Here is a 23454-nt window from a genome sequence, read left to right as displayed (position 1 = left end):
AAATCTCAATTAAATAGAGTTGGAGACACGAAGGGGGAACTTTCATGCCCTGTAACAACAGCAGAGTCCTCCAACAGGAAGAAGAAGGATTCCTCTTCTTTCCTGGCATTCAGCCAATGAAAAGAAATGGACTTTTGGTTTACTATAGCTCTCCCAACTTCGTTTTCCCTTCTATGAAAGTGTTCTCTTCTCCTTGCTGTGCAGGGACTTGCATGTGGCTCACCATGGTTGTAAACCTCAAAGTGCAATCCTCTGCTGACCCCCAATAAACCCATCTTTGTTGGAGAAATATCTGGCAGTCCATTTGTTTTAGGGCAACAATGAATAAAGAAAATGTGGCACTTATATGCAATGGATTATTATTCACCCATAAAGAACAAGGAAATCCTGTCATTTGCAACTACATGGATGAACCTGGAAGGCATTATGCTATGTGAAACAGGGCAGACAGGGAAAGGCAAATATTTTATGGTATCACTCACATGTGGAATCTAAAAAAGACCAAAAAAAAAGTCAAACAGAGAGTAGATTGGTGGTTGCCAGGGTCTGGGGACTGGGGGTAATGACGTGATGTTCTTTAAGGGGTACAAACTTTTAGCTATAAGATGAAGAAATTCTGAGGAAGCAATGTACAGCATAGTGACTATAGTTAATAATACTGCATTATATACTTGACATTTGCTAAAAGCGTAGCCCTTAAGTGTTCTCACGCACACACAAGGTAACTCTGTGAGGTGTTGGATGTGTTAATTAACTTGGTTGTGGTGATCACTTTACAACATATATGTATATCAAATCATTGTACTGTATACTTTATATATACACATATTTATTTGGCAAAAAATGAAAACTATGAAAGAGAATATGGGGAAATACTTTTATGATTTTGATGTGAAGTGTTTCTAAGCACAGAAATTAACACAGAAAACACAGCAAGTGTACAGTTGTGATTGTATACAAATTTTAAACTTCTATAAAGCAATGACCATTAATAAACTACATATTGATATCCTAGAATAAACTATGTTATACACATAATAGGCAAAAGATTATTGTCTATAATATAAAAAGACACCACAAATCAATTTTCAAATGGTCAAAAAGAAACGTAAATAGCCAACAGACATATGGAAAGATATAAAACTTCACTGGCAAAGACTTGTAAGATGAGTTACTTCTTAAAGTACTATCAGTTTTTTAAACAGTGGTGTTCATGGAGATGCAGAGAAATGGACACTCTCACCATTATAAGTTCTCAGTATCCTTCAAATTATAAAAATTCATACCTTATGGTCTAGCAGTCCCATATCAAATATTTCAAATATTAAATATTCTAAATACTGAAATAAGTGTTCAAATGAATGTGTACAAGGATGTTAATTACTCATAGCACTGGTTGTTATGACAAAAAGATAAATGTAATCTAAATGTCCACTGATGTGGGAATGGCTAATTACATGATAGTCACTCATAATGCTGAACAATAAAACGTGGAGACTACTACAAAGTATGAGGAAGATCTAGGCAGATGCCCAAGACACGCTATTACATAAAAAGTTACAGAATAATACCACTTAAACAATACATTGGGTTTTCAGAAGTGTTTTCTGGAATGATACATACAAAGCCACTTATAATCAGCACTAATTGAGGAGTACATCTAAGAGAGGGGAACATTTCCTCTTTTCTTGATATACTATTTTTTCTGATTGTATTACTATAAGCATATAGTTGACTCCTGAACAACATGGAGGTGAGGGGTGCAGTTGAAAGTCTGAGTATAAATTATAGTTGGCCCTCCATATACTTGGTCCCTCCGTATCCCGGGATTCAACCAACCACAGATCTAGTAATAGTGTAGTATTTATTATTGGAAAAAAATCTCCAAATAAGTGGACCCATGCAGTTCAAATCCATGTTGTTCAACAGTCAACTGTATTATTTTCGTGATTTAAAGGCCACTCTGCCCATAGCCATCACTTGCAGGAATGTAATCGCCAAGAAAGACCTCCTAACTTTGAGCTAAGTATCTTCCTTCCACCAATTGGCTCCCTCATGTCTGTCATCTTCCACATTATACTCTCTCAAATGTTTGAAGACAGCTGCCATGTACCCCTCAATCTTCTATTATCCAATTAAATACCCCAGGTCTCTTCATGCATTCCTTAAGTGAACAGTTTTCAGGGCTCTAAAAACATTCTTTTTAGAATGTCAAGACATGCTCCCCCGGGCTCCATCTGACCAGAACAAAGTAGAGTGGATCTACTAACCCTCTTGATTTGGAAACAATTTCAACTAACAAGATGTTACCATTTCAACCATAAGATTCTAATTAGCTCTTCTGGCTACCATACAAAACTGTTTACTGAAAATATAAGCATGGGGTACAGGGTTCATGGAAACTCTCTATTCTACCTTCAGAATTTTTCTGTAAATCTATAACTGTCCTAAAATAAATTTTATTTAAAATAATCCATCTAATGAACACATTTACAAATATAAAATGTAATCTGAGGTAAAATTTTCCTCAGAAGGACGTTTTCTTCACAATTCTCATGTCCTGTAGCAACGTGTGATTTGAGTTATATTTTGCTCATATTTGTTTATCCCATAATTCTAGTGACTAATAAAACCACAAAGAAATGCAATAAAACAAGCAGTTTTAACAATAATGTAGGAAAAGTTATTTCATGAATATTCAGAAAAACAAGTATGCTTTCTCTGAAAGTTTAAAAAAAAAAAAAAAGAATGGCCAAAATAAAACTTTAGCTTACTTCTGTTTACTGACTTTAAATTGTAGTGGTATATTAAAATTAAACTAAATCAATTTAAACTTTGAGTTAATTCACAAATATAAATCCTTCAAAACAAGTCCAAATGCATAAAAGAGAGACAGCCATAAGAATAAAACATTTGGTCTTTTTTTTTTAAGAAGACATCTAAGCTTGGTTCATGTTTTCTGTTTTAATCATAATGCTGAAGTTTAATGTATATTCATTTGAAAAACTGATATTACAGTAAGTTATTTAATAACTGAATATAGTATGGTTTAAAAACAACTATGAAATAATTACCTCAGATAAGTGTTTGCAGATAAGACACATAAAATATCACGAAAAGCCTGTGAATAGAATCAAATCGATGAAATTTCTAAGGAATTAAGTGATGTTTAAAATGTCCTGATTTATTAACAAAAATACCCCACTAGAAAGAAGTATTTTTATTGTTAAAATGAGTCCTCAGAAACAGTTTAGTTCCAGCTCTACCTCAGGCAAATAATTTCTTGAAGTTGTAACCTCCTTTTCTATTTAAAAATAGAAAGTATTGGAGTAAATCTTTCAGCTCTAAAATTCTAAGCTTTTTATATGTGGATAACTTCTTACCAGTGTTTAAGTTTATATTTTACTGGGAGGCAGGTGGGTTGTGGGGGATTGGTTTCCACAAAGGAGGCAGCTTCCTCCAGGTACTTTCAGAGACTATTTTATCTTGACCTTCTAAGCGAATTAGGAATTTCTTCCTATCTACACAGTCTATATGCCTGCTTCACTCAAACTCCTGATTATTATAAAATTAGCTATGGCGTATCTGCTTCCCTGATATACCTCAGCCTGAAGTCACTGCTACAGAAGGCTTAAGAGCACTTATCAAAATGGGACCTCCCTGGGTTAAGACTCTGCGTGGCTCAACCAAAAACAAACAAACAAACAAAAAAAAGTGTACCAGATGATGATGAGAGAAGGAGGAGTGAAGGCAAAAAATATGGGGAACTTAAAATTTTGCACTCTGCATGATATGTGGCTTATAACTCACAGATAAACATTGAAAAAAATACGTAATAAAATTTCGACTCTAATGTTAAATTAAATCTAAGTTTAGAATTTTTAACTTCTCTCATTGATTCAAGGGCATCCGGCATGGACGAATATTTCAAATAATGAAAATGAGATTATCAGTCTTTTTTGGCAAGCAAAAGCCTATTCAAAGGTATAGATAACCGAATATATGCATTTATAGGAGTCTAAGATTCAATAGTGTTACAGGAAACCATACTAGACATGCCTTCCTCCTTTCCTTCTCAGAAGTGCTTTCACACAAGTGAAAAGTTAAATGAACATCAGAAGTATCCCTGAGGTGGAAAATAAGCCATAATAGGACAAATAAAGACTGAGGTGTTTATGTGGATGCAGAAACGAGTTAAGCTTTAATGGCTGCAGGGATGGGTGGGGGTGTGTGTGTGTGTGTGTGTACGCATGCGTGCGTGCGCCTGCTACTGCACGTGCACAGTTTGAGCTGTGGTATGTTTGGGGGCTAGTATTATGTTTATGAGTCTCAGATCTTGTATCTTTATTTTTAAAATAGTTAATAGTAGATCTAGTTATTTTCTCCTGTGCTAGATATCTCCCCACTTGAACAGTTAATTCTTGCATTAGTCCCCCCCAAGTGGAGCCTTGTAAGAATAACACAAATTGCCATGATGGAACAGAAAAATAGACTAGTGGAGAAAATCTGCAACTTGAGCTAAGTAGGGCCAAAGCAATGGAAAGCAGCAAACCTGTGTGTAGTTTACCCATTCGTATCTATCCTGACTCTTTCCACGTGGTCCCTAGGGAACTGGATCAAGGGTGAAACAACAGAGATGTACAGGGAGATGCCTTTCTCACTCATAAATTATTCATCTTCTATGTGAAAACAAAGGAATGAGAAATGTGGGAACTGGAACTACATAGGGAAGATAGGCAATTTGACTTTAAATTTAGAACACTGGCTTCAACAGAACCACACTTCATATGACAGTAGAGAAATCATGTTATTGCTATCTGCTTAAAAGCATAAAATACATACTGACTTAAGGCAGGACAACTTTTAAACAATAAAAATAAAGATGGTTCAAAATTGCTAAAAACTGAGGACCCACTGTCTTTAACCAGACTTTTGGATAAACTACTGCCAGACCAAGAGAATCTTCCAGTGGTATTTTAAACATTATTTCTTCTATTGTGATAACATTTTGTTTTTTTGTGAAAACAGTGAACAGTAGAGAATGATATTTTAATGGCTATACAAATTTCTCTTATTCATGTCTCAAAATGGATCAAGACTTTTTTGAATATGTTTTATATTTTTGAAAGATACCAAAGTGGTCATTGTACTTTTCTTTTTTAGTACCTATAACAATTGCAATTATTTAATCATTTGGTAAATTATTTGCTGAATGTTCCCCCCGGCTCAGACTGTGAGTTTCTAGATAGGGCTGGGCTTGTCTTATTTATCTCAGTGTACCTACTTTGTTAACGTAGTTCTTAGAACATAGTGGGTAACTGACAAATTTCTTTCAAAAGAATAAGTAAAAATATCTTTTCTAATGTGGCTTTCAGAAAAAAACCCACATAATACTAGATAAAGAAAAATCTGAATAAAAAAAGTTTTTTAGGGAGGAAAGAGTTCATCCTAAAAGTAAGACAGAATTCTGAGCTATTAGCATTAATCTAAGTCCTTGTCTTGAACCCAAAAGCAAGAAAAAAAATTTTAAATACCTTTTTAAAGATAAAATAAGTAATCACCATAACAATTGGAAGCAACAATGTCTCTGTGTATCTCAGTGGCGTCTGAAATATAGCAAATTATTCAAAATAATTATTTATTAAATTTTACATTAAATGAATAAAAATGTATGTCAATTTGAGTGTCACAATAAGATTTCGTAAAGGTAAAAGATATCTTTGTCATTAACAGACTACATATTTATTGAGTTTCATGTTCTAATACAAGAATCAAAAATATAAAATAGTTACACAAATATATCAAATAGTTTTAATGATAAAAACTATTAAAATTAGCTATGGATATTATTTTTGCCTTTCTTTTGGCTTTATCTTTCCTTTATTTATATTATATAATAGTAAGTTTAAAATGTGTGTTTACTGATCCCTGGGCCCTAGATTATCATTTCCTGGGCTGCAAATTCTGTTATTTTCATTTGTGAAACTATAGAACTAACAATGAAGAAAGTTACACTAAGTAATTACTGTAAGTATGAATAAGTACTAAAATAATAGGAGCAGCTAAATAATTCTCATGAATTATGATACAGAGTGATTTACCATGTAACAAAATTATATATTTTTTGAAGGCAGGAATCAAGTAATTTTACTCTTCATAGTCCAACTACAAACTGCCTCACAGATAATTAGTGGTCAATAATTGTTTTTGAATAAATGTATGACTGACTGGATAAGAGAATAACAGATGATTAGTAGTATATCTTTCTTGGCAATGTCTTATTTTAAAAGTTTGTAATATTTGGGATATTAAGTGAAAAAAACCTGAATTTTTAAAAAACAAAAACAAGAATTTGGGTTTATATTTCCTGAGTGGTCTCATACCTCCAACTGACCCAGATTATTAAAAGTAATTGAACTGTAGTAACAGTAATTGACTATGGGTCATACAGTATGTTATGCACTCGCCCTGGTAGGGGCCATTGTTTACTGATTTTACACATAAGAAACCAGGTGAGGAAGGCCATATAGTTAGCAAAAGTTACCGTAAAAAAATGATACAGTAAGTAAATTGGATGTTTCTGAATAAAATTTTTGAGTTTCAGATTAAAGGGAAGACTTAAGAGCAAGAACCCATCATACCTGTAGAGGAGAAAAAAAGAAACATTCATACCGCTTTTTCCATGAAGTCAAATTCAGGAGCACAGGTGTAAATTAAAGTATCAAAATCTGTATATCTTAAGATTCTGGCTGCAATAAGGTCACTCAGGCAAATCTGGAAGAAAATAAAAACAAATTAAAATTACACAAATAATTATAGTTAATAATAATTGGTTTGATGTAATAGTAAAGTCTACAGAGAAGATAAATCCAAAGCACATAGATGCCTCTCCAAAAAAAACAAAAAATACAGTGAATCACATTATGTGCTGAATTATGAAGAAAATTGAAAACAAACAGAAATAGCAAGAGAGATGAAAAGGAAAAAAGAAGTTCAGAAAAAGCAAGCAGAGAAGGTGATAATGTAAAGAATGAGCTAAAATCAACATTTGCTGGGCACAAACCACCATGCAGTTGATCATGAGATTTTATAATCAGATCATTTATCAAGAAAAAAACAATTTCAGTTAACTCCTTTCACCACACATTGTAAATCATGAACAAATTTTCCATGCACTGCCATTTTCACAAAGCCTCATACATTGAGCACAATTTTTGGTGCTTCTTGAATTTTTCAGACATACATTCAAGCCATTAGCTATGAGAGTTACTCTTCAAGAGAATTACAACAACTATACATACTGCTTTGATTTAGTTACTTGATCTCAAAGGACTTTAAAATAAACACCACCAACCAAATCCAATGTAGAACTATTTTCTACTGATTATTTATTACCTACTTTGGTGAGAAAATTATTATTATTTTTGTTTTGTTTTTCGGTACGCGGGCCTCTCACTGTTGTGGCCTCTCCTGTCGCGGAGTGCAGGCTCCGGACGCGCAGGCTCAGCAGCCATGGCTCACGGGCCCAGCCGTTCCGCGGCATGTGGGATCCTCCCGGACCAGGGCACGAACCCATGTCCCCTGCATCGGCAGGCGGACTCTCAACCACTGTGCCACCAGGGAAGCCCGAGACAATTATTTTTACACTGCATTCTTAGAAGGCCAGATAAAGAAAAATATTTGGCATGTAAAACATTAACTGAAACAACTTTACAAGGACATAAATTATTATATATCAACTTTGATGATTATCTATGGTTTTCATTTATTCATGATTCACCTTATCTACCAGTACCAAGGATAATTTACAGTTAACTTTATTTTTCTAATTTAGACTAGGCCTGGTGACTAATTATAATTTAACCAAGCCACTTTAGTTTCAAGTCTTTCTCACAGCCGTCACACAGAAGTCACTTAAGAATACCAAGGGGGGGGCTTCCCTGGTGGCGCAGTGGTTGAGAGTCTGCCTGCTGATACAGGGGACAGGGGTTTGTGCCCCGGTCCGGGAGGATCCCGCATGCCGTGAAGCGGCTGGGCCCGTGAGCCATGGCCGCTGAGCCTGTGCGTCCGGAGCCTGTGCTCCGCAACGGGAGAGACCACAACAGTGAGAGGACCGCATACCGCAAAAAAAAAAAAAAAAAAAAAAGAATACCAAGGGGTGTGTGTGTGTATGTGTGTGTTTTAGGATCTGTAAAGAGTTGGGTGACAATGTGGAGCAAGGCAAGAAAGAAAATAACAGACCAACTTAATAAATAACTTAGGAGGCCTAAATAAATTTACCATAAAATGTATACCCCCTACAGAATAAAAATTTAAGAACAACAAATAAACCTAATAAACAACTCTGCAGATCTAACAATAAATGGCAAATAAATCCTTACATTTTGAAATTTTATTTAACATGAACATGTATGCAGGCTCAATTCTCCTGGATAGTGACAGCACTTGACATTTTAAGGGAGTAACTACTATCTATAATCCCTTGTTAAAGTTGAAGCAATTTCAGCATTAGACAGAGTCCTAACTGGACAGTACTACAAAAGGTAAATTTCAGAGTAGATTATTGTATGATACACTCATCTATCCTCATATCCAAAGAGAAAGTGCTGAAAAATCAAAAGTTAAAATCATGCATTGTTTTCTATTCCCAAAACAAACTAGTTAATAGGAACTTTTGCTTTGAAAAGGGCCATTATTTGAGGTATTAGCCTTAAAACAGAGAGATACAACATGCATGAGGGATGTGGTCCAAATATTTTCTAGAAGTTGAAAAGACAGAGAATTTTTATCATTCTCTTTATACAAGAAAAACTTTAAAAATATCAAATCACATTTTAATTTTAGTCTATAATTATAAATAAAACTATATTGAGACCTTGAGTTCTATATTGCAAAGCTGAGTACAGACTGTTCATATGTTAACATTTACAATGAATTAATAACTTATTAAACAAACTATTTGTATTTTAACCAAAATATAAACAACTACTTAACATATTTTTTTCCTAGAAGGCTAAGTCACCATTCAGTGATATACTTTCTTCTTAGTGGGTTGAAAAGATCTGCAGGGTATTAGTACTGACTCTGCCAATAACTAGTTTGGGACCTTGAAGAAGGCACTTAACCTCTATAAAATGAAGAGGTTTCATTTAAAAATAGATGGTTTCAAAGTCTTCATCCAACTAAATATTTATAGAAATTCTAATGTTTTAACTAGAAAGTACTTACATGGCCTGAAACACCTAAAATTATAGATGTCAGAAATTTCAGAATGATTGTCCCACAAAACCAAGCACTTCCTTGAATTATCTAGAAAATAAACAAAATAGATAGAAGTCAGAAGACCAAAAGGCCCTTCCTCCTGGAAGTTAAACCTACCGTTAATAAGTCTTAAGCGAAAGGGAAACACAAACTCAAAAAAAATTTTTTTTGAAATATGGTAATGAAAACTACATCTTAGAAACTAAGGGATGCATGTAAAGCAATGATCAGAAGAAAATTCATGGCCTCATAAACTTTTATCAATAAAAATGAGAGTAAAGGAAATAAACGAAAAGCTGGACTCAAATATCTAAAGAACAACAAAATAAACAAAAACACATGAAAGGAAATATTCAAGAGAAGAATAGTCTATTATGTTTAGACCTATGTGCATCCATTTTGTTGTCCTTTACTTCTTCTGGATGTTCTAACATTCCTTCTCTCATCACTTACTTCCTGTTTCAAGGACTTCTATTAATCATTATTTAAGGGTTGCTCTGCTAGCAACAAATTCTTAGTTTTCCTTCATCTGCGAATATGTTTTACTTTCCCCTTCATTCCTAAAAGACACTTTCACTGGATATATAACTTGTGGTTGACAATTCTTTCCAGCACTTGACAAATGTTGTGCCACCTCCTTCTGGCTCCCATAGTTTCAGATGAGAAGTCTGCTGTAAATTCGAATCAGTTTTGCCCTAAAGGTAATGCATCATTTCCCTCTGTCTGCTTTCAAGACTTTTTCTTTGCCTTTCATTTGCAGAAGTTGAATTATGATGTGTCTTGGCATGGATTTTGTTGGCTTTATCCTACTTGGGATTAACTCAGTTTCTTGACTCTGTAGAGTTACATTCTTCTACCAAATTTGCAAAGTTCTCAGCCATTATTTCTTTTTTTTTTTAACATCTTTATTGGAGTATAATTGCTTTACAATGGTGTGTTAAAAGCATTAAAAGTTTCTGCTCTATAACAAAGTGAATCAGTTATACATATACATATGTCCCCATATCTCTTCCCTCTTGCATCTCCCTCCCTCCCAACCACCCTATCCCACCCCTCTAGGTGGTCACAAAGCACCGAGCTGATCTCCCTGTGCTATGCGGCTGCTTCCCACTACCTATCTATTTTACGCCATTACTTCTTCAAATACTTTTTCAGCCCCATTCTCTTTTTCCTCTCCTGTGGAACTTCCACGATACAAATATTAAATCTTCTGTTATTGTCCCACACTTCCCTAAGCCTCTAGCAATTTTTTCCAGTTACTTTTCCTCTGTTGTTTAGATTGGGTAATTTCTATTCTTCTATCTTCAAGTACACTGATTGCTTTCTTTGTTATATTCATTCTTCTATGAAGCTCATTCACTGAGTTTTTAATTTCATTTACAGTATTTTTCAAGTTATTCTCTTTAAAAAAAAAAATTCCCAAGTTATTCCTTTTTTTAAAAAAAATTTCTATTTCTTTGTTTTGTTTTGTTTTTGTTTTTGTTTTTTTGCTGTATGCGGGCCTCTCACTGCCGCGGCCTCTCCCGTTGCGGAGCACAGGCTCCGGACGCGCAGGCCCAGCGGCCATGGCTCACGGGCCCAGCCGCTCCGGGGCATGCGGGATCTTCCCGGACCGGGGCACGAACCCGCGTCCCCTGCATTGGCAGGCGAACTCTCAACCACTGCGCCACCAGGGAAGCCCAAAATTTCTATTTCTTTTGTGATATTTTGTTTGCTTCTAGAGTACTTATAATTGCTCACTGAAGTATTTTTATGATGACTGCTTTAAAATTCTTGCCAAATAATCCCAACATCTTACTCATCTGAGCGTTAACATCTCTTTATTGCCTTTTCTCATTCAAGTTGTAATTTTCCTCATCCTTATTACATGATAAGTGGTTTTACACATTTTTTTAAAAAAAATTTAAATTTCAAAAATATTAGATTTATTCACATACTATGTATTTTTTCTCCCTAATATATATGGCATATTTTCAAAAATATGTTTTTTGTTTGTTGCCAAAGAATAGAAATGCAATTAACTTTTGAATATTAATCTTATACCTAGCCATGTTATGAATTTTTATAATTTCTAGTAATTACTTTGTTTTATATGTAAATAATGATATAATAAATTTTGATTTTTCTTTCCATTTCTTTTTTAATCCTGTTATTTACTTTCTTGCTTTTACATGTTTGAACCTTTAATAAAATGTGAAAAAACATATTTATCTTGATCTTCATAAATGGAATACTCCAAATATCTCTCCTGCAAAACCAATGACCGCTGAAGAATTTTATTGGGTTAAATAAACTCCCTGCTATTTCTTCTGTGCTAAGAGTTTTTATCATAAATGGATGTTTAAATTTATGAAATTTATTTTCTGCATCTAATGAGATGATCATAAAATATTTTTCTTCTTTAATTTGCTGGTGTGATAATTTACATTTATAAATTTTCCAGAAACATCTTTGCATTCCTGGGATGAACCCAATTTGACAAGAATGGATTATCCCTTTTTCTTACAAAAACAGGTGTTTTTGTAAGAAAAAGTGCTATTTCACAAAATAGCTTTGCTATTTCTTTTTGACGGTCTTCCAGAAAAAAGACATAAAAAGCCAGAATGTCTTGTGTTGTTCAGATGACTACCATGACTGATTTCTCCCTTTTGCAAGAGATTGATGGTATTAATTATATCAGTTTTAAAACATAAATATAAGCTGAACATTCATTATATCTTAACTGTTCTCTCCTTAGATTTTTGTTTCTTTGAAATTTTTGACTTGAAAGCTTTTTATTCTTTGCAGTCTAAAATTGAAAATATTTAAGACAATAAATTTTCCTCTGAACACAACTTTGGCAGAATTCCCTAAACATCCACAGATACGGCTCTATTTGTTGTCATTTTTCAGTAATTTGTAATTAAAATTTTGACTTCCTTTTGAGTTAAATTATTAAATAAAAATCTTTAAATTTTCTGTTGATTTCTTGGTTTAATCATTAAAAAAACAAGCTTTGCCAATTTTTCTGAAAAAAAAAATCAAATATTAGAAGGGTCATATCATTCAATAACAAGTGTATTTTCACCATAGGGGATGGGAGAATGCTTCCAGCAATAAGAAATTGGCAACTCATTCCATTATGTTTGTTTGTATTCTGAGTGGCTATCTACCCTCGTATCATTTCCAGTTTTACCATACCAATATATAATATGTAATCACAGAGTTCTTCAATACGGTAGATTTTATTTTTTAGTAGGAGTATGTTAAAGACCTAGAGAAAAAGAATGTCATCTGTCTGATATTATGAGAATTAGTCATTGCAGTGCTTACTTAATAAGGTACCTATTTTACTTTGTAACATAACAGACAAATATAGAGGTAACATGGGCCATCCATTTGTACATTTGCAAAGAAGTCAAACAAAGATCAGGTAGTGGCCGAGTTGAAATAAAAAGGAACTGGGAGATTGTAGGGAAAAGGATAAAAATAATCAGAGTCTAAAGTTGGAAGCCAAAGGAAAGATAGATGATGGATAAATGTAGCGAAAAGAAAAAGGGAAAGTGGGGACAGAACTACGGACTGAGTTATTTTGAAGAGAAGGTTAGTAAATCTAAAGAAAGAAACTCAAATCAAATAGAAAAAAAAATTAAAAGCAAGGTAGTAGGGTATAGCAGAAGGAAAAGTAAAGAAGAAAGGCCTGAGGGTAGTGCTGAAATAAATGAACAAACTTCTTGAAAATGACTTCTAGATATTGCTAAGGAGTGTTTCCCACCTTATGTAATTAGCTATTTATAATATTTACTAACTATAAATCATTCATTTTTAAAGCATATTATCTGTATTCAGTTTATAGAAATAAAAAAGGATTTGAAGAAATTGTGTTAAAAATGTTGAACCTTACCCAAAAGTGGAGTTCAGATGCACCCAATCTTTGAATTTTATTTCTCCTTAGAATTATCACCTAAAATGCATATGACATAAAATAACAGAATTTAATTAAATTAACTTTTTAAAACTTACATTTCAAAAATTACACATTTCAACAATTACACAGCCACCCCCTTCCATCTTGGCTATCACCAGCCATTTTCCTTCTTAATTGTTGATTTTTCTGAATTTGGACATGGAAAATTTCCTTGTGTTGAAAGCCAAATTCTTTGTGTACCAGAAGGTTGACCCTGGAATCAAGTTAATTCCTCACTGAGTTACTTGGGATATTTTATGCAGGGCAGTTCCTCTGAGGAGATAGATGGTGTGTGGAAGGTATGTCCATGCAAGCGTACATGTAAGTTACCCAGCAAAATTAGTCGTCTAAATTAACATGAAAATCCTTCCTCTCCAAACTCCCAAATATTTTAAAATGTTTAAAAAAATATATATTTAACTGAATTTATAAGAAAGAAAAGGAACTTTACAGGTGCCAGAGATTTTTAAAAAGTAAAACATTAATTAGGAGAGTTTTTAAGGAGTTGGCAGTTTTTAAGGAGGTCTGTAGAACAGGGTTACAACTATGGGCTTGTATTAAAAGGGAGGGCAGCAGAAGAAGACTTGGGACTATGAAAGGTAAGAAACTGGAATTAAGACTCATGCATACAGCTGGGGTCCTCAAAAACTATACCCTTGGTGCTATCAACTGAATGTTTACGTCTCTCCACCAATCCTGTGTTGAAACCCTAAGTCCAAATGTGACATATTTAGAGGTGGAACCTTTGAGAGGTAATTAGATCATGAGGGTAGGAACCTCATAAATGGGATTAGTGCCTTTCTAAGGACAGACATGAGAGAGATGATCCCTCTCTCCATCATGGGAGGATACAATGAAGATATCTGTCTGCATATCAAGAAGAGAGCCCTCATCAAGAACTAAATCAGCTGACACCTTGATCTCGGACTTCCCAGCATCTAGAACTGTAAGAAATAGATTTCCGTGTAAGCCATCCATTCTGGTGCTTTTGTTATAGCAGCTTGAACTGACAACGACATGCAGGGACTAGGAATACTCCTCCTACTATCTCTACAAGTTGGTAAGGTATTTGTTTATTCCCAAGTTTGTGTTGGAAAAACAAAAGGCTCCAATGAGAAACAACTCTTAGGCCTGTGTATTACTAAGATTTGGAGGAGAATTTTGCATCATCTAATTGGCTCAAGATGAACCAGGATTCCTGAAGTTCCAACAATAGGAAAATATAAATGTACCAGATTACACAATGCAAAATTGTTTGTAAATGCAAAATACAAGAAATAAATAAAATGCCCAGACTTAGGAGAATGGTTGAATTATCTATGGAATATGCAGAAGGGAATACTTACTATGAAATTACAAGAAAGAATGAAGATCTCCGTGAACTGATATGGAGTGATATCTCGGAAAGGTTGCTAAGTGATACCCAGAATAGGTTGATAAATCAAAATGCAAAAGACTATAGTATGCTACCTTTCGTGTAAGTAGGAGGGTGTATAATAAAATATACATGTAATATTTATTAGTGCAAAAAAGAAAAAAAAAACAACGAAATGGGTAAACCAGAAAAATTGAGAAGGAAAATGTAAAATTATCTCTGTTCACAGATGGCATGATCTTATATGTAGAAAACATTAAAGATTCTACATACACACACACACATAAGCTGTTAGAATAAACAAGTTCTGCAAAGTAGCAGGATACAAACTCAACAAAGAAACTACGTTGCATTTCTATACACTAACAATGAACTATCTAAAAAGGAAATTAAGAAAACAATCCCACTTACAATAGTCTCAAAAAGAATAAAATATTAAGAATAAACATAACCAAAGAGGTGAAAGACTTACACACTGAATACACTGCTGAAAGAAATTAAAGAAGACACAAATGAAAAGATAGTATTTGTCTTTCTCTGTCAGACTTATGTCACATAATTATGCCCTCAAGGTCTATCCATTCTGTCACAGATCGTAGGAAAACCTTTAGCTACCATTTCCAGGGCCCTTCATTTGTGTGAGCCAGACTGAGATCTAATATTATATTCCTTTCATCTGAAGGACCTCCTTTAACATAAAGGTCATAAAGTCTTTATTTTGCCTGCATTTTTGAAAGGTATGTTTGCTGGATATAGAATTATAGATAGTATTTTTTAATATTTTAAAGATGCTGCTTCACTGTCTTGTTGCTTGCACTTTTTTCTTATGAAAAATCTGACATCCTTGCTCTTTGTTCTTCTGTATTTAACATGTCTTAATTCTCTTGCTACTCCCAAGATTTTCTCTTTATTGCTGATCTTAAACAATTTGATAATATGCTTACTCTAGCTCTGTGTTTTTTGTATTTGAGATTCACTGATATTCTTCATCTCTGAGACTATAATTTTCAACAAATTTGGAAAATTTTTGGTCATTATTTCTTCAAATATTTTTCTACTTCCTCCCAACTCCCCTCATTTAGAAATGTACTTTACTTTTCCTATATGAACTGTGAACTGTAAAGGGAGGGATTGGAATATCATCATTTTGCAATCCCTACTGAATTAATGGATCTGGTACTAAGCGCTGACCATAAAAAGAGAGGCACCAGATAATATGTGCCTCCTGACTGAAGAATACTATACACTTGCCAAAGGAATTAAATCTGAACACGTCCAGGTTTTAGACCCAAGTATTAATATAAATACAGAAGACAAAAAAGATGTAAAGCGGCACCATGAGGACTCGGGAGCAAAATCTAGACCACAGAACCCTTCACATGTTCAGTGACCCAGGTAAAAAAAAATATCCTGGGGAAAAAAACAGGGAGACATATTGGAAACCTATAGATAAAAATAGAAACTTAAGTGATGAAACTATAAAGAAAAGCCTGGAGTGATCACCATAGTCAAGATAGTCACTACTGTTTTAGAGCAGCTCAAGGGAGTTATGATTGAGGCAGGTTACATGGAAGGCTTCTAGAATGGTTAGAAAAGTTATGGTTTTGACTTGACTATAAGGATTTTTGCCAAGTAACAGTCCATTAATCAGTACTAATCAGTTCTAGTCAGAACTAAGTACATAAAACATTGGTTTTATGAGGTTTTCTACAACTGTGCTATATTTTAAAATACAAAATGTTTTCATAAAAAGAGGTTGATGAACACACTGTTACAAGTCATCTACTTTGTAATACTGAAAAAGTTTGACAAAATGTTGAAAAGAAAGGACCTATGTCTTTTGGCAGACAGAAAGAGGAGAAATCATTTACTGGGAGGCAAAAAAAAAAAAAATAGGTATGGGGAGAAAAAATGTTAAAAACCTAAATCTCAAAAGATTCAATCAATGCACCATACATAGAAAAGTGCTATATTTTGGTATTTCTGTAGTTAGTTATCATTTCTGGTTATTGTGGAAAGAGAACATTCTAGGAACTTTCCAGTGGAGAACATTCCAGGTTCTGGTTTATGAATATCGGAAGTGTGACTATAAGGTAATAAAACTGATTTACTGAACCACCATTCCAAATACAACTCTAAATGAGTGTTATTCCATGAAAGTAAGTCACATGAAGAAACTACACCCTTATTATAATTATGTTGCCACTGCTCAAAACAGTTTGGAACTCCTCTTTATAAACTATCTTTAGAGATTATTTCCTTATGGGTGCAAGAAAATAGGTCTTATTACTTTGTCGTCACACTATATTTTGATCAAGATCTGTATTACACAGCCCAATCACCCACCTTATTCACAAGACTTTGGTCATTTCCAAAAATCAAATCCACCCTTAAAAGACAAAGATTTGCCACCACTGAGGACATTCAAAAGAATGTGCACAGTCTGTGAAGGCAATTCAGAAGAGTTCCAAAAATGTTTTGGGCAATGGCAGTGTCACTGCAGTAAGTATTTAGCCTACTGAAGTGACTTAGAAGGAAATAACTAATTTTTATAATAAATTATGGCATATTTTAAAAAGTAAGTCTTATTACCTTATTATTTTAAAAAAATTTACTTGGGCATTGCCTTTAAAAGGTAAACTTTCCTTATATTATTTTTCAAGGATTAGGTAGACAAAAAGCATTATCCGGGAAAAATTTTTCATGTGAGCAGTAATCCAAACAGGGCCTTATTTATTCTCCTTAACCTATATTAAATGGGTAAACTTGCTATTTGACAGGTTAAAAAAAATCTTCACAAGCTTAACAAACACTTACCAATGTCATCAACAGAGACGAAGAATAATAAGAAGATAAATACATTAGATTTCCAAACATCAACACAAAACAAAGGAGAACCGAAACCTGAAAAGTGAAGAAAATAAATACATTTTATAGTTATTAGATAGATAGCATAAAGCATCTTTTGTCTACAGGGATATAGTCATTTCCAATACAAACTTTATTTGCATAAAAAAGATTAATAAATAGATCCTGACCAAGTGATAACAGAATTTCAACACACTGATAGATTCTAAGTATTTTCAACACCATAAATACTATATGGCAGAATTTAATTTTTTTCCCCCTATTTTCAACTTGGTACAAAGAAAACAGGAAAAATCTTATTGTTTCTATTAACTCAATAATGGAGGGATATAATAAGAAAGACTTACTTATAACTATTAGTTTTCTAATCTGATTTTTGTTGAACTACTTGAGGATTTCCCTCACTAAGGAAGCTTTATTTTATGTTCTTACCTAAAAGATTTTTATTTTAAGGGACATGTGTTTGGAAACTAATATAAAAAAACAATAATGCAAAAACATAAATTTCACAGAGTGTTATATTCATGCAAAGTGTTAAAAATCTCAGGTCTCAGGGAGAAAAGGCAGTTACAAAAGTAGTGACAATAATAATAAAAAAACAAAAAATTTTTTAAAGTTTCAGAGAATACAAAACATCTACAGTCTAGTTGAAAGTACAGTTGCTATAATATGGCATTCAGTTATCCTTCTAAATATCATCAACATCATATGTATTAAATACTACTTGAGAGGAGGTATATAAAACAGTCAGTTCTATTTTATAAACCCTGAGATCTTATTTTAATATATGACTTATAAATATTAAAAATGTTACCAGGTGTACAGCAGAAACTAATAAAACATTGTAAAGCAATTATACTCCAATAAAGATATTCAAAAAACTGTCACCATGTTCATATAGATGATCTTCTGAAATTTTTTTGGCTCAATGTACCCCACAATATACATGGGAAATAATGAGGCTATCTGAAATAAAAATATTAAAAAAGCAGAAGTGAAAAAATGTAGAAAAGCATTTCACTATTCATAAGCAAAGTAAATATAAGAGGAGAGTTATATTTCCAATAATGATTGTCAAAGTAATGTGAACCAACCTTCTCACTGAGAACTAGAATAGCTCGAAAAAATAATAAAAGTACCTGTATGAAAGCCACAGCTTACTAATACAGCAAAAAAAGAATTAGGAAGCTAAGACCAGAGAAAAGGTGGAAATCTACAGATTAGTATGACATTTTGGGTCACTTTTCTTCCAGAGGCATCTGCCAATTCTAACAGAAGCAGATGCCTGCCAGCAGAGAGACAGTTGAGAGATTTCCACACACTTAGCAGTCAGGTAACCCCAAGAATGAGATCTCTGCTAAGTCCCCAAGCTTTGGTTTGGGACTTCAAAGGGTTATACTATAAGAGAGAACCAGAAATCAAAGCAGCGCTCCAAAATACTGAAGCCCACCTTTGAATTATCTCATTCTCTGATTGCATGAGGGAGATTAAAGACTGTTAGTCCCTGTATTTGCCTGCTGGAAACAAATTTAATTTTCTCTGGAAGAAGTTAATATCTTAGTCTCAAATTAACTGTACAATTGTTCATGTACAATGTCTAATACCACATCAAAACTAATCAGATATAGGAGGAGATAAGACATTATCACTAAGACAACAGAAACAGATCTATGAAGAATCTAAATGTAGTTCAGGGGTCAGCAAACTTTTTATGTCAAAAGCCAGATAGTAAATATGTTAAGACTTGTAGGCCACGTACAGTCTCAATTGTATACTCTTCTTCTTCTTCTACATTTTTTAAACAATACTATAAAAATGTAAAAACTACTCTTAGCTCACAAACCATGCAAAAACATGTCTGGCATCATCAGACATAGACTTTATGTTTGACATATGCACGGAAATAACAGATAAGATTGAAAATTCCAGGAGCGTACTGAAAGCCATAAAAAAAAAGAACTGAATTAAAAATATACAACTAAATATTACCATAATAAATAATAAGACGTCAAAAATGGGTTTAAGCAGGTTGAACACAGCCAAACGTGATAAATTGGAAGATAGTTCAGAAGAAAATATAAAATGACAAAGGGATGAACAACATATGAAAGAACATAAGAGATGTAGAGCATATAGTATAAAGGTCATACTTTACATCTCAGAAAGGGCTGAGGGAATTAAGTAAAATCTATACTTAAAGACATTATACCTGAGAAGTCCCCAGAATCTACAGAAAAAGAATCAAGCACTGATTCATAAAGTATTAGTAGCCCCCAGCAAGGGATAAATTAAAACAAACAAAACCCAACCACACATAGGCATGTCATAGTAAAAACTGGTTATAACCGAAGGCAAAGAGAAAACTCTTAAAAAGGGTCTGAGACTAACTGACTTTAAGACTTACTACAAAGCTGCAGTAATCAAGACAGCATGGTACTGGAGAAAAAACAGACAAATTGATCAAAGGAATAAAATAGAGGGTCTAGAAACAGATCCACACAATTATAGGCAACTGAGCTTTGACAACGGCGCAAAATGGAGAAATGACAGTCTTTTCAACAAATAGCACTGGAAGACTTGGACACGCATGCATTAAAAAAAAATAAATCTAGACCTAGAACTTACACCTTTCAGAAAACTGACTCAAGTGTATCTTAGAGCTACATGTAGAACACAGACTAAAAAACTTCTAAAATATAATATAGGAGAAAATCAAGGTGATCTTATTTGAGGATGAGTTTTTAGCTATGACATCAAAAGCATGATCCATGAAAGATAAACTGAACTTCCTTAAAATTAAAAACCCCAGCTCCACAAAAGACACTATTAAGAAAACTAAAGACAAGCCAGGGACTGTGAGAAAATCTTTGCATAACCCATATCTGATAAAGGTCTGGTATGTAAAATGTACTAAGAACTCTTAAAACTCATAAATAAGAAAACAAATAACCCAATTTTAAAATGGTCAGGGCTTCCCTGGTGGCGCAGTGGTTGAGAGTCCGCCTGCCGATGCAGGGGACACGGGTTCATGCCCCGGTCCGGGAAGATCCCACATGCCGCGGAGCGGCTGGGCCCGTGAGCCATGGCCGCTGAGCCTGCGCGTCCGGAGCCTGTGCTCCGCAACGGGAGAGACCACAACAGTGAGAGGCCCCAGTACCGAAAAAAAAAAAAAATGGTCAAAAGATGTGAATAACGTAACCAAAGAAGATCTACAGAGGGCAAATAAGCACATGTAAAGATGCTAAACCCAATACTACATTAGGAACTGTAAATTAGAACAAGGAGATGCTGCTACACACTTAATAGAATGGCTGAAATCCAAAAACCTGACAAAATCGGCAATTTCTTACACAACTAAACATAGTCTTAACATACAATCCAACAATCACATTCCTGGGTATTTACCCAATTGAGCTGAAATCTTATGCCCACTCAAAACCTTCACATGAATGTTTAGGGAATCACCAAAGACTGGAAGCAGCCATGATGTCCTTCAAGAGTTGAATGGATAAACAAACTGTGGTACATCCAGACAATGGAATATTATTCATCAATAAAAAGAAATGAGCTATCAAGTCATGAAAAGACATGGAGGAACCTAAAATACATATGGCTAAGTGAAAGAAGTCAGTCTGAAAATGTGACACAGCCTATGATTCTAACTATATGACATTTTATTTTGGTTGTACTTTATTTCATTAAAAATTGTACAGCTCTACTGTGAATTATAGTATTAACATTTATTTTAGAGGACTGCATTCACAATAATAATTATGACTGGGCCCAGGAATTCTTTTCTTTGGGCCTTTGAAAAGTCTCATGCAATGAGACTATTACCACATTTAGTGGTAACCAGATTATGAATTTGTTGTATAAGTAAAACAACAATGGATAATTCATTCAAGAATTCCAACGAGATTTTTATTTCAAGAGGTGCCAGTTGAAGATGGTAATACTTTCAAGTAACAACCAATTTACCTGAATATGGTTTCTCAGAACTTTTCTTATAACTTAATTGCTTGGAGCTTAAAGTATAGTTTTCTTAGAAACGATGCTATAAATTCAAATCCATTCAATGGATACTAGAGGGCCAATGCTATCTCCACCTTAAAGAAACTTATTTGCTGGTGGTGTGGAAAAAAAGGCAAGGACACAAATATCTCTGCAAACTTCGTTTCAACACATTATCAAGTGCCTCATAAAGCAAGCTCAGGCAAGGTCATAGAATCTCAAAATGCATAAATTGTTATAAGTATATTCTATAGATCAACTACCCAGAATTTGGGAGTTTGGTGCTAATATCTTACTCTCAAACTTCCTGTCATTTTTTCTTCTCCCAGCGTAAATACCTTACTACCTACCTCCTCCCCACAAATGGATGGGGAAGGCATAAAGTGGTTCCAACTAAAATTCCAGCTAATGGATAATCAGAACTTTACTGGATTTAAGAAATTTGTCCCTTTTATTAAGCTGAGAGTCTCTACCAAGGATCCCTCTATTATTTTTTTTTTCAGCTTTATTGAGATATACTTGACTTAAAACATTGTGTAAGTTTAAGGTATACTACCTGTTGATTTGATACACTTATATATTACAGTATTATTACCACTGCAGTGTTAGCTAACACCTTCATCATGTCATGAAATTCTCATTGCATTTTTGTGGTGAGAACATTTAAGATCTACTTTCTTACCAATGTTCAAGTATATAAAACAATAACGTTAACTACAATCATTATGCTATATGATAGATCGCCAGAACTTATTCATCTTCTAGTTGCAAGTTTGTACCCTTTGCCAATATCTTCCTACTTCCCACACCCCTCAGGCCCTGGTAGCCACCATTCAACTCTGTTTCTATAAGTTTGGTTTTTTTAGATTCCAAACTAAATACTAATACATGATACTAATATTATATCCCGTGATATAATACAGTATTTGTCTTTCTCTGTCTGACTTATGTCACTTAGCATAATGCCCTCAAGGTCCATCTATGTCCTATGGCAGGATTTCCTTTTTCTCATGGCTGAGTAATACTCCATTGTATATTTACGTAGCGCATCTTCTTTATCCATTCATCTGTTGACAGACACTTAGGTTATTTCCATAACTTGGCTATTATGAATAATGCTGCAATAAACATAGAAGGGCAGATAATCTCTTCAATATTCTGTTTTCATTTCCTTTGGATATATACCCAGAAGTGGGATTACTAGATCATATGGTAGTTCAATTTTAAATTTTTTGAGGAGCCTCCATACTGTTTTCGATAGTGGCTGCACCAATTTACACTCCCATCAACAGTGCACAAGGGTTCCCTTTCCCCCACATCCTCACCAACACTTGTTAGCTCTTATTTTGATGATATTAATCTCTTATCAGATATAAGACAAGTGAGATTACATCAAAGTAAAAAGCTTCTGCACAGCAAAGGAAACACCGAAAGGGTAAACAGCAACCTATGGAATGGGAGAAAATACCCCATATATCCGATAAGGGGTTATATCCAAAATATATAACGAACTCATATTACTCTAGCAAAAAACTAATAACAATTAAAAAATGGGCAAAGAATTGAACAGCTATTTATCCTAAGAAGATATACAAATGGCCAACAGATATATGAAAAAACACTCAATATCATTAATCATCAGTGAAATGCAAATCAAAACCATAATGATATATTATCTCACACCTGTTAGGATGGCTATTTTCAAAAAAACAAATGACAAGTATTAGTGAGGATGTGAAAAAAAGGGAATCCTTTCACATTGTTAATGGGAATGCAAAATTATGCAGCTGCCAAGGAAAACAGTATGGAGGTTCCTCAAAAATTAAAAACAGAAATAGCATATGATCCAGTATTTCCACTTCTAAGTATTTATCCAAAGGAATTGAAAACAGGATCTTGAAGAGATATTAGCACTCTCCTGTTCACTGCAGCCCTGTTCACAATACCCGAGATATGGAAATAGCCTAAATGACAATCAACGGTAGAATGGATT

At 33.9% G+C, this 23454-nt stretch overlaps 1 protein-coding gene across 1 annotated transcript in view; it reads right to left on the bottom strand.

Moving 5' to 3' along the window:
• DPY19L2 (dpy-19 like 2) overlaps positions 1–23454 on the bottom strand; it is a 94870-nt gene that overhangs the window by 34107 nt on the left and 37309 nt on the right. Inside the window, exons 10-16 of the mRNA XM_007128292.4 lie at positions 18339–18416; positions 17400–17486; positions 13145–13204; positions 9229–9309; positions 6673–6774; positions 5535–5606; positions 3075–3121 (exon numbers count right to left, since the gene is read on the bottom strand). Coding sequence (XP_007128354.2) covers positions 3075–3121; positions 5535–5606; positions 6673–6774; positions 9229–9309; positions 13145–13204; positions 17400–17486; positions 18339–18416 — 527 coding nt within the window. The remainder of the gene's footprint in view (positions 1–3074; positions 3122–5534; positions 5607–6672; positions 6775–9228; positions 9310–13144; positions 13205–17399; positions 17487–18338; positions 18417–23454) is intronic.

Source organism: Physeter macrocephalus, chromosome 5 (assembly GCF_002837175.3).
Source record: "Physeter macrocephalus isolate SW-GA chromosome 5, ASM283717v5, whole genome shotgun sequence".
NCBI classification, from domain to species: Eukaryota; Metazoa; Chordata; class Mammalia; order Artiodactyla; family Physeteridae; genus Physeter; species Physeter macrocephalus.
The sequence above is the reverse complement of the archived record's forward strand: the minus strand, read 5'-3'. Positions and strand labels throughout refer to the sequence as shown.